The sequence below is a fragment of the Geotrypetes seraphini genome, chromosome 10, assembly GCF_902459505.1.
Source record: "Geotrypetes seraphini chromosome 10, aGeoSer1.1, whole genome shotgun sequence".
Taxonomy (NCBI): Eukaryota; Metazoa; Chordata; class Amphibia; order Gymnophiona; family Dermophiidae; genus Geotrypetes; species Geotrypetes seraphini.
The window spans coordinates 16,199,424-16,212,345 of record NC_047093.1 but is presented as its reverse complement, the minus strand read 5'-3'; the positions used below and the strand labels follow the sequence as shown (position 1 = coordinate 16,212,345).

The 12,922-nt window shown below is 44.5% G+C and overlaps 1 protein-coding gene across 2 annotated transcripts in view; it reads right to left on the bottom strand.

The window, feature by feature from the left end:
• The window catches only part of PRKCA (protein kinase C alpha), a 594,635-nt gene extending 582,801 nt beyond the window's left edge, over positions 1-11,834 (bottom strand). The window contains exon 1 of one of the 2 annotated variants that reach the window (XM_033960343.1): positions 11,439-11,834. In XM_033960343.1, coding sequence (XP_033816234.1) covers positions 11,439-11,611 — 173 coding nt within the window. In that variant the 5' untranslated portion in view covers positions 11,612-11,834. The remainder of the gene's footprint in view (positions 1-11,438) is intronic. The other variant, XM_033960344.1, reaches the window with a different exon arrangement.
• Positions 11,835-12,922: the final 1,088 nt, after the last annotated feature.

Sequence of the window (12,922 nt, the reverse complement as noted above, 5' to 3'; positions counted from 1 at the left end):
AATCCTGAAATCCCGACTGGATGGCGGCCCTCGAGGAGGAACTTTGACACCCCTGGACTAAAGCAATCCACGTTGCTGGCCAGCGATCAAAAACCTGGTTTGTATGTTTCTTGCCATTGCTTACCCCGCCCAAAACAAAAGAATTGCAGCTCAAGAGAAGCTGTATTTCAAATTTCTGCAAGCACTGTCAACAAATTTTATTTTTCCATCCTGTTTTCCCCAACGAGCTCAGAACAGGTTACAAGGTTAACATACAAGAAGTGCATAATCAAAACATACATGTAAGTACAATTTGGACGTATGGCATTAGTCACCCAAAGTCGGCGAAATGTCCATTCTCGAAGAGTACATCTAAAATATTTTTTTAATCAAAAATCGTCCATCTGTATGTCCAAGCGTTTGAGCGTCCAAACCACCACTACATCTCTCTTTATACCACATTCTCAACTAAAAAAAATCTGTCCGAGAGCCAGGCCTTTTGGACGTGGGAGGGGCCAGCATTGTGATGGACTGCCCACCCAGACATGGCAACAGAGGGGCACCTTACAGGGCACTGCTGTGAACTTCACAAAATGAGTGCCACATAAACATCTCACCATAACTCCCTTAAAGATAATGGTGAGCCCCCCCCAAAACCTCCCCCCCCCCCACTATACCTACATGTCTACAACATAGCCCTTATGGCTGCAGGTGAAACATATGTGGCGGTACAGGAGGGTTTTGGGGTGTTTTGGGGGGGCTCACATTTTCCACCAGAATGCAGTAGTTAGAGTGGCTTATGGGCCTGGGTCCTTCTCTCTATGGCTCACTAGCCCACCCCACCCCCAAACTACTTAAGACACCTCTCTGTGCAGCTCTACTAGGCTTTCCTATGCCAGAGGCAGGTATGTATGTTTTTATTCTGAACTATGTGGGGGTGTGAGGGGATCAGTGAACATGGGGGGAGTATGTAGGGGTCTTTACTTTGTCCCTGTAGTGGTTTATCTGGTCACTTTGGATACCTTTTTGGGCATTTATACCTCTCTTTACATCGTCTAACTCACAACGTATAAGTTTCATCTAGGCAGTCTCATCAAACATTTGATTGTCCCAGCAGGATGACTAAGTCTAGGTCGGCCCACATCCCGCCCTAACCACTCCTCCAAAAATGCCCCTTTCAGCTCTTGGTACACAGCGGGATTCAGAGGACTAAAATGTCTCTGGATAAGTTTCGATTACGAGCCCCATAAGATCCCCCTATAGGCTAAGGCTCTTAACAATTGCATTGTGAGGTCACAGAGCTTTATGGTTACAGAAACATAGAAACATGATGGCAGATAAAGGCCAAATGGCCTATCCGCAGCATCCACTATCTCCTCTTCTCCCTATTGGCTAAGGCTCTTTACACCTGCATTGTGAGGTCATAGAGATTTATGGTTATAGAAACATGTTAGCAGATAAAAACCAAATGGCCCATCCAGTCTGCCCATCCACAGCATCCATTATCTTCTATCTCTAAGAGATCCCACGGGCCTTTCCCATGCTTTCTTGAATTCAGACACAGTCTTTGTCTCCACCACCTCTACTGGGATACTATTCCACGCCACCTACCACCCTTTCTGTAAAAAAGAGTTTCCTTAGATTACTCTTTACCCTATCACCTCTTAACTTTATACCATGCCCTCTCACTGGCGTTTCCTTTCAACTGAAAGAGATTCGCCTCATGCACATTTATGAAACGTAGATATTTAAACGTCTCTCTCATATCTCCCCTCTCCCACCTTTCCTCCAAATCTGTCCTCATATACCTTAGGTTGAAGACCACCGACCATTTTAGTTGCCTTCCTCTGGACCGTTTCCATCCGGTTTTTATCTTTTTGAAGGTGTGGTCTCCAGAATTGTACAAAATATTATAAATGAGATCTCTCCTATGTCTTAAATAGGGACATCAATACCTCCTTTTTCCTACTGGCCATACCTCTCCCTATGCACCCTACCATCCTTCTAGCTTTCACCATCACCTTTTTAACCTGTTTGGCCACTTTAAGATCATCACATACAATTGCCCTAAAATCTCGCTCCTATTTTGTGCACAAAAGTTCTTCACCCCCTAAATCGGTACCATTCCCTCAGGTTTTTGCAAGCCAAATGCATTAACTTGCATTTCTCAACATTATATCTTAAGCTACCAAATTTCAGACCATTCTCATTGGTGTTTACTCTATTGCAGATTTGGGGATCATCCACAAAAAAAGGCAAATTGTACCCAACAGCCTTTCAGCAATATTGCTTACAAAAATGTTAAAGAAAAGGCCCAAGAACCGAACCTCGAGGCACACCACTGGTAACATCTTTTTCCTCAGAGCAATCTCTGTTGACCACTAACCCCTGTCTCCTTCCACTCAAACAGTTCTTGACCCATCCTGAGGGCACTCAGTTTATCTATTAGATACCTGTGTGGAACACTGTCAAAGGCTTTGCTAAAATCTAAATACACCACATCTAGTGCACCCCCTCTATCAAATTCTCTGGTCAAATTTGTCTGTCAAGAACTGCCTCTAGTGAATCCATGTTGCCTCGGGTCCTGTAATCCGGTTCATAGACAACGGCGCGAAAGATAAAGGCGCGCCCGGACAATTGAGCGCAGCACGGAGGCGCGCGCTGCTCTAAATTACTGTTTTTAGGGCTCTGACGGGGGGGCGTGGAGGGGGGAACCCCCCACTTTACTTAATAGACATTGCGCCGGCGTTATGGGGGGTTTCGGGGTTGTAACCCTCCACATTTTACTGTAAACTTAATTTTTTCCCTAAAAACAGGGAAAAAGTGAAGTTTTCAGTAAAATGTGGGGGGTTACAACCCCCCAAACCACCCACAACGCCCCCACAACGCGGCGCGATGTCTATTTAGTAAAGTGGGGGGTTCCCCCCACGCTCTCCCCGTCGGAGCCCTAAAAACAGTAATTTAGAGCGGCGCGCGCATCCGCGCTGCGCTCAATTGTCTGGGCGCGCCTTTGTCCCGGCGCGCTTTTGACCTGACACCCTGTAATCCATGGGATCACAGAAACCTCACTATTCTCCATTTTAAAAGAGTATCCATTAATTGTCTTACCACAGAAGTCAGACTTACCGGCCTGTAATTCCCTACTTTTTCCTTACGTCCACTTTTGTGGAGGAGGACCACATCCGCTCTTCTCCAGTCCTCCGGTACAATTGCCAACTCTAGAGAAGCATTGAAAAGGTCGGCCGATGGAGCTACCAGGACTTCCCTAAGTTCCTTCAGCACCCTCGGATGTGCACCATCTGGCCCCATCACTTAGTTCACCTTTAGTTTAGCTAGATTCTCAAAATCACAATCCTCTGAAAAATCGATCAGGGTCTACCACACCTTCATCCCTATTTGCGTTTAGACTTCTGAAGTCCCGGCTCTCGGCGCTTGAGCTGTGAACACAGAACAGAAATATCTGTTAAATAATTCATTCTTTACCTTTCATCAGCGTCTACATATTTCTCTCCTTCGCCTTTCAGTCTCACCGTGCCACTTACGCACGTCTCCCGATCACTAATATACCTAACAAATGTCTTGTCCCCCGTTTTACCATGTCGGCTATTTTTTTCTTCCATTTGCATCTTTGCTTCCTGACGACTCCACCAGCCTCTCTTAACTAGTCCAGATTTTTTTGCCCGTCTTCCTATTTCTGCGATCTTTTGTCGTTTTTCCTTACCTTTTCAGTTACTACTTTTAAGAACCCAAGGTGGCTTTTTTTTCCTCTTACTTTTATTTACTTTCCTTGCAAAATGGTTTCTTGCCCTTACAATTGCTGCTTTCAGTTTTGCCCATTGCTTTCCTACTTCTTCCAGATATTTCTGTCTCGATAATTCTTTGATGTAAAGTCTAGAAACTTTTCTTTTGAATGAGCCCTCTCTACACCTGTCTTAATATTAAATCACACTAAGTGGTGATCACTGTATGTCAGATGATCACCCACTGTAACATCAGAAACCCTTTCCCCGTTTGTAAGCACTAAGTCAAGTTTCAAGTTTATTAGCATTTTATGAATCGCCTATCGAAATATCTAGGCGATGTACACTCTAAAAGCCACTGATAGTGGTTTCACATATAGTTTTGACAGATTAGACATAATACAGACAATTTAAAACAATAAAAAATTTTTTTAGGGAACAATCAATACAATACATTTGAGGTTAAGGAATAACATGAGTAGGCAGGAAAGAAGGGGAAAGTTACATCATTTTTATCTATTGAAATCTACATAAAAGGAAAAAAACACAGTGCGGAGCAAGGGGATTTGGAAGGTGCAATATTTGTAATAAAATGTATAAAAATTATGTGTGTTATATCATGTGTTCAAATGCATCTTGAAATAAAAAAGTTTTTAAAAATCTTTTAAACGTGTGTAAGTCTTTTTCTATTCTTATGTAGTTTGGTAATGAGTTCCATAACGGAAAATATTTCGTTTCTTCTTATGCCAATAATTTTTAAGGAGGGGATAGATAATAAATTCGAAGTAGATGAACGTAAGGAACGTGCGGAGTTATATGGAATGATCATTTTAGAAATAAATTGTGGTTCATTGAAAGTCAGTGTTTTATGCACTAAGAGTATAATTTTGAAAGTAATACGATGGGAAATGGGTAGCCAGTGTGATTTAATCAGTAGTGGAGTGACGTGATCATATTTTTTAGCTTTATGGATTAATTTTATTGCGGTATTTTGAATTATCTGAAGTCCAGTATGACCCCCATCCCATGTGGGTTCCATTACCAACTGCTGGAACAGTTCTCCTTGTAGAGAATCTAGAACCTCCCTACGTCTAGAAGACCCTATATGGCTTTGCCCTTCCTGCCTCCGCTGCACTATTTAGTTTTTCTCCCTCCCCACCCCCGTGAACTTTTTAATAAGCAAGCCAGGCTTTGGTCCCGCAGCGCCTGGGGCAGCCTGTCCAGGCCTTTCTCTTTGACACGTCCTGCCCTTCCAAAACCAGGAAGTTGTGTCAAAGGGGGTGGGTGTATCCGAGGAAAAGGCCCCAGTGCAATCTTCCGGCAGCCTTGAGAGTAAGGCTACTGCTGGTGCTGCACTGAGGTAGAGAACGACACGGGGGGTCAAACTTGTCCCCGTCCCCGCAGGAACTCAATTTCCCCGTCCCATCCACACAAGTTTTGTCGCTGTCCCTGCCTTTTTCCTGCAAGCTCTGCCTTAACCACACAAGCCTCAGACACTTATGATTTTACAGTGCAGATGAGGACGGAGCTTAGGCATTGTTGGAATGAGGCATTATGACATCACAATCTGAGCTCTAGAATGTTGCTACTTAGGATTTTAAAGTGTCTGAGGCTTGTGCAGATGAGGATGGAGCTTAGGCATTGGTGGAATGAGGCATTATGACATCATAATCTGAGCTCTAGAATGTTGTTACTCAGGATTTTAAACATAGAAACATAGAAACATAGAAAGATGACGGCAGAAAAGGGCTATAGCCCATCAAGTCTGCCCACTCTACTGACCCACCCCATTAAGTCTGAGTACTAATGACTTAAAGTGTTTGAGGCTTGTGTATATGAGGACGGAGCTTAGGCATTGTTGGAATGAGGCATTATGACATCACAATCTGAGCTCTAGAATGTTGCTACTTATGATTTTAAAGTGTTTGAGGCTTGTGCAGATGAGGATGGAGCTTAGGCATTGGTGGAATGAGGCATTATGACATCACAATCTGAGCTCTAAAATGTTGCTACTAATGATTTTAAAGCGTTTGAGGCTCGGTGGAATGAGGCATTATGACATCACAATCTGAGCTCTAGAATGTTGCTACTTATGATTTTAAAGTGTTTGAGGCTTGTGCAGATGAGGATGGAGCTTAGGCATTGGTGGAATGAGGCATTATGACATCACAATCTGAGCTCTAGAATGTTGCTACTTAGGATTTTAAAGTGTTTGAGGCTTGTGCAGATGAGGATGGAGCTTAGGCATTGGTGGAATGAGGCATTATGACATAATCTGAGCTCTAGAATGTTGCTACTTAGGATTTTAAAGTGTTGGAAGCTTGTGCAGATGAGGACAGAGCTTGCAGGAATGGGGTAGGAAAAGAACTCGCAGGGTCAGGAAGGGAAAATGAGCTCCCATGGGTACAGGGAAAATTTTGTCCGGGAGAAGGGAAGCGGCGTGCGCATGGCTCGAGGGGGTGGGGAAGAAGCATGTGGAGGTGGGTTGGCGGGGAGGAGCGCCACCTCTACCTCTCACCCTCGCTACACCACTGGATGGATTACATTCAGATATACCTAGGGGGTCTCACAACCTAAATTTTTGCATCCGAGGCATTGGAAAGTTAAGTGACTTGCACAAGCAGCAGTCATGGGATTCGAACCCGGCACCTCCGGATGTGACGTCCAGCGCGCTAACCATGAGGCTACTTGTACTGTAAAAAGCTATGCATGTGCTAAACTGACCTCGCCAATTGCTTGGAAAGCTCATGTCATTCCATCTCTAAACCTAGAGGGACTTCAACTGCGTAATATCTGTAAGATGGAGAAATGAACTGCAATAAGTCAAAAGGCTGATGCAGGATGGGAGAAAATCTGGGATGCCTTGAAAAATACGAGTTTCCTTCAGGGTGGATCCTGCCGAGTCATGGAACAGTGATGTAGCCCACTTTCCCGAGTTGGGTTTAAGAAAAACACTCCTGTAAATGGAGAGAAGATTGTAGAAGGTTGACGATTATGTTTCAACGATGCCACGACATATGTATGTCATTTTGCATGTTCTTTCAAAAAAAGACTTCGTGTTAAATAAATAAGTTATTGTATTATGTTGTATTTATTATATTTGATATATAAGCAGTTTACAAAACTAAATGCATTAGGCGTGTGTAAAGTGACAGCCCTGCCCCCCCCCCCCCCCTTTACAAATACAGGGATTTGCAGAATAGCACTTAGGTGTCCTGCTAGTTGTTTTTTTTTTTAACATTTATGCAAGCAAGGGCAGGCACCTAGATTACAAAATGGCCTTTCCTGTATATATTACCTAAGTGCAAGCTGTGTGTTGCATTATGTACTTCTGTCTATGTACAAACCTGGAGCAATTTTAAAGCACCCGTTTTTGTGGTTTATAAAAACTACCTCCCAGTAACTCTGAAGAAACAATATTGAGCTGGAAAGAATACTTAAGCACCTTTTTTTACCGCCTAAACAAATACATGTACAGTGTTCCCCCGTGAATTCACGACACGCTCCGACTGCCTCTTCCTGTACTAAAGTCGGGCTACACCAATCAGGATCTGCATGTCAAAGCAGCTCCTGATTGGTGTAGCCTTATTTTTTTGTAAGAGGAAGAGGCGGAGCATATCGCGAGTGATTTTTCTGCCACCGCTGGCGCTCCAGCTGCCCTCTTCTGCCTTTTGACAGGCGAAAAGCCTCATTCAGGGCTTTTTGAAATTCGCGGGGGTTCCTGGAACGGAACCCCTGCGAATTTGGGGGGGGGTACTGTATACAGAGAGGCAGAGAGGAGTAGTTCATTAGCTTAAAGAACATTTTCTAAACACAACTGTGATGAGAAATCTTTCTCATACCTCAGAGTCTGGTGGAATACCTAGAATTTCACTGTCACTGCGCTCTATCAGACGTTTACGTCAGAGGGGAATCCATGGGAAAAAGGAACTAGTTCTGGTGGTTTAATTGTGAGATTTGTTTCCTTTCCATTATCTCTTGATTATCAAAAGATTTCTCTCAATTGTCCGTGTCCCTCAAAAGAAAATGTCAGTCAAGGATCAAACTGTACAAAAAAATAAATAAATTACAAAATAAAAAATACATTATTTCTTGTAATATTACTACGGGCCTGATTCTGGAAACGGCCCCTGTCAAATGGGCATCTACCACGTGTCAATCACTGTTAGACGTCGCGTCCAGAATCGCATCTATTATTTACACGCCTACATTTAAAGCATCCGACTGGAGCCTACGGATGCCTAAGGCCACTTCCGGCATAAGCCATGCCCACGCCAGCCTCAGGCGTGCCTAGATGTCTCTGTACAAGCGTGAACAACACCTACATTGTACGCATCATTCGCCACATTAATATTTTTTTTTTAAACGTGCGTAACGATCAGACTGTTAGATAGCGGTACAACGTCTACAGTCGGAACGCCATTTTGAGAATCAGGCGATTTTGGGTATACTGTATATCAGGTGTCTCCAAACTTTTAGCCACGAGGGCTGCATTGAATAGTTCAGCACTTTTGAGAGGGCCTTAGTAAAAAAAAAAAAAAAAAAAAGATAAATAGCTCTAGATACGAGTTTTATTGAAAGCAGAACATTTTATGAACTAAATACAGAATATGTGAGATTAAATTATCGTATATTGACGACGAACACTACCAGCAAATTCTCATATTTTCATCGCAAATTATGATCAAACCATGAATGTGAATGATGGGACTGTTTTTGTGTTTTTAAAATCTTATTAAGCTGAGGTTCCAAATTTTGAAAACGCTAATTACAAGTAGCGACTTCAAATGTTCATCAGATAAATTTGCCCTGTATTTTGGACTTGATATATTTCATTTGGGAAAAAAGTTTGTTCGCAAAGATACGCTGTCCCAAAAATGGAGATAAATTCACAAGTAAGTGAATACGCACCTTCAAATATAAACTTATGCAATTACAAATTGAGTATTCCACTGCACCACTGCAAGTATTCTTATGGACAATTAACCGTAATGACTAGTAATGAACTCCCAGATTCAATTTAAAGATTAGTCACAGCGCCAGAGCTACCTACAATGCCGCAAATTGACACTGTCGACCGAGGCTGAACAACAACGAAGAAATACCACAAAGTATACAATTATGATTCAGTATTAAATAAAGTTGTGAATAATATTAATATTAGCATAATATGGAATATCACTATGGGGTCCTTTCATCAAGGCGCGGTAAGCGGTTAACGCACGGAATACCGCGCGTTCAACCGCCTGCCACTAACGCCTCCATGGCCGAGGCATTAGTTTTTTGGCTTGCCCCGGGGGTTAGTGCGTGATGAAATGTCCGACACGCTAACCCCCGTAGCGCACCTTGATAAAAGGAGCCCTATATTTTAAACATAATTTGAATTAACGCATTTGAAATCTATCAACACCCTGTGTTTGATTGGGGGTTTGTTTTTTTGGTTTTTTTTGCAGATTCTCATTAAAAAATTGGTCCAAATGGCGCATTTCTACACAATTCTTCTGCGGGGTTAATGTGGCCCGCGGGTCGTATTAGAGACCAGATGTATGGTTTGGTCCTAAAGACTTTCACCATTTATGAAAAAAAAAAAAAAAAAAGTTCAGAAAATATTCACCTACCCACATTATTTTGTTTTTGCCAAAGGCTGTTTTTCAGCAGCATTTTCACCAATTTGTGCTTAAGGTTAGGACATACAGCAATCAAATGTACAGTGGTACCTTGGTTTACAAGTAGAGAATGGCACGGTGACAAAATTCATCACCGTTCCCGTCCCCGCGGATAACCGCGGGAAATAATCCCATGTCATTTTCTAGTGTCTATTTCAACCTCAATCCTTCTACACCAGCATTCTTCAAAGCAAAGCTTGTGGGTCAGTGGTTGTGGCCATTCATACTCTGATTCTTATGTGAGCCAAGGATAATGAAGCCATTGTGACATCACTGATGTGATTGGCTCTTAGGCACTGGTGGAATGAGGCATTATGACATCACAATATCGGCTCTGGATACCAGAGACTGTCATTCTGTAGTATCTATCTCAACCTCAGTCCTTCTACACCAGCATTCTTCAAAGCAAAGCTTGAGGGTCAGTGGTTGTGGCCATTCATACTCCGATTCTTCCCTCTTTCCTTAAAGAATGACATGAAGATGGTTTCCCGCAGTTATCCGCGGGGACGAGAACGGTGATAATTTTTGTCACCGTGTCATTCTCTATTTACGAGCATAATTCGTTCCAGAAGCATGCTCGTAATTCAAAGTTCTCGTATATCAAAGCACATGTCCCCATAGGCCACAATGTAAACTGAAACAATTCGTCCCACAACCAAGGTTTACTATGGTGGCCCAGGGGTGGGTACCTGCCTGTGGGTGCTGCAGCCCCTGTAGCATGGCGGCTTCCTTTCCCCAGGGTCCCTGTGCGGCTCTCCTCCCTCTTTGGCCGATGCCTTTTCCGTTCACCAGCGCCTCCCGGCTTCTGATTCAAGCCGGCCGCCATCCTTCTGACACACGCGCAGGACCTCTGAACTCCCCCGTCAAGCCGGCGCCACTCCAACAACATGCGCACCACGTACAAGCACGCAGGACGCATGCGTCTGGAGGGTGGCCGGCTTGAATCGGATACCGGGAGGCGCCGGTGAACGGCGGAGACATCAGCCGAAGAGGGAGGAGAGCCGCACGGGGACCCCGGGGATAGGAAGCCACCACGCTACAAGGGCTTCAGCACCCACTGGTAGGTACCCACCCCTGGGCCACCATAGTGAGAGCTCGTGTAGTGAATCAACACTCGTTTTGCGAGACGAAAGTTTGCCGAGTGTTTTGCTCGTCTTGCAAAACACTCGCAAACCAAGGTTCCACTGTAGTTAGTTGCAAGAGGAGACCAGAAAATTATGTACCTCTAAGGGGAACTATCAAGACCTTAAAAGCTTCCTCCTTTCCCAAGGACACAGGACGGAAGCGTACCCTTCAGATATCGGGCTCTTAGACAGCATCTGGCTCCCACAGCTTGATAAAATATTGCATTTATCCTGGGAAAGGCGAGGTGTGGGGAGGGCAGGGCAGGGCAGGGCTCTCTCATTTCAAACCATGTTACAATGTCCTGTTCCTTAACAGCAAGGAATGGAAAGTTATTTCCCCTTTTCAAATATTTATTACATTTTAAGTAGTTGTATTAGAAAAGATCCATAAACAGAGAGATAGCAATGAACATATATGCATGCTTGCATATAATAAAGTAGAAAATATAGAATTTTTTTTTAAAAAGTCACTTAATAATCCTCCATTGCCCCAGGTACAAAATCAGTACCTGTATACAAAAGTCCCAATCCCTTTCCACGACCGCTGTCCTAAAGGATGTCAGCCACAGATAGGCAACGCCTAGTGCGTCTAACTTTTTGAAGCGTCTCCCCCCAGCTGCGACGTGCACTATTCAGAAAAAGCACCAGTCAACCTGCGGCTGAGCCCAACAGGTTCTTTGCAGCGGCGGGATTTTGCTGCCGGTGCACGGTCATGCATGCACACGCCGCCCGCAGGGATGGAGTCCCCCCTCCGCTCGCCGCCCCTGCACGAGCGTGCACATGCCAGCCGCGGAAACCGGAGCCTCGCCAAGGCGCCCCCCTCCCCCTGCACCGAAGAGCTCGGCGAGACTTGGCTGCTGTTGCTCGGGCGCGCCAGGCGGAAGAGGAGCCCTCCTCGCGCCCACTCCCTCGCCGGCGCGCGCCCTTACCAAATGAAGTCGGTGCAGTGGCTGCAGAAGGTGGGCTGCTTGAAGAAGCGCGCGATGAATTTGTGGTTCTTCACCTCGTGCACGTTCTTCTGCCTCAGCGCCCCTTTGCGGGCGAAGCGGTTGGCCACGTCCTGGGTGGAGGAGGACTCGCCGGCCTGGAAGACGTCGGCCATGGGGGCTGCCCGGGGCGGCACTGGACGGAGCTGGGACTGTCGCTCGCGCTGCTGCTGCTGCGCTCTCTGCCCCCCACGCGCTCACTGACAGCTCGAGCTCGGGCTCGCGCTGCTGCTGCTCCTGCTCACGCTGCCTCCTCTTCCTCCTCCTCCGGCCTCGCCGCTGACGTCGCGCGGGCAGGGCAGGGGGAGGCGCGAGGGGAGCGCGCGGAGCGGGCGGACTGAGCCCCCTAGCGGGGGAACGCCGAATGAGCGGGTGGGACGCCTGGGGCCAACCTTCTGTCACGACCGCTTTCAGGTAGAAAACGCTGCGTTCGTTTAATTTGTCACATTTTATTGAAGGAATCAAATAAATACAGAATAATATGATACTAAAAGACATTTATTACAGTTAAATTCATAATAAAACATTTGCATACACATTTTATCATTCCTCCAACATATATTTTAATATATCTAAACTATTTTTCCCTATATCCCCCCTTATTACTTTATAGATATTAAAATCATCATTCCTATTTCCCTCCCTACCCTAGAATGAAAGGTGACATAAAATACCAAATAAATAGAATTTTTTTTTTTTAAACCCACATTTATTTAAATCTAATATAAAGTATTAAGAATCATACTTCTTGCTTTCGAGGATAATTTTTGTATATAAGGATCCCATATTTTTAAAAATAATCGTGTTCTTTTAGGAAATTTACGAACCTCAAAAACTTCAAATAAAATTAAACGACGGAATTGATTCCTCCAATGCCAATCATTTGGAGGATCTTTTTGTAACCAATATTGTAATATGCATTTACTAGTCTTATAGCCCGTTACATTAATGGGTGCTAGAATATATGTGTGTGTGTCTGTCTTTATTTCTTTTTCTCTCTCCTTAGCCGCTTTCTGTATTTCTATCTTTCTTTCTTTTTTTTTTTTTTCCTTGGCTGTCCGCCACCACCCCTTGTCTGCTCCCCCTGTTCATTCTCCCTTCCTTTTACCTCCCCTACCCCATCACTGCTCACCTTATCCAACAGCAGCCCTTCTCCCTTTATTTTACCTCACCCCTCTTCCTGCTCCCTCGTCCATCAGCACCTCTTCCTGCTCCCCCTGTCCAGCAATATGCAGTTCAACAGCAGAGAAAGAGAAAAAACACTATACACTTTGGAATATAAAAAGAAAGCAGTCTACTTTTATTGTCTGGCCATTTTATTCATGTTTATCCCAGTTTCTGCTCTCTTCTCTCAATTTTCTTACCAGGGTTTGCAGTCTATCTGGCTCTTCTCTTATTCCTGTCTTCACTTCCTCTCCTACATCCAT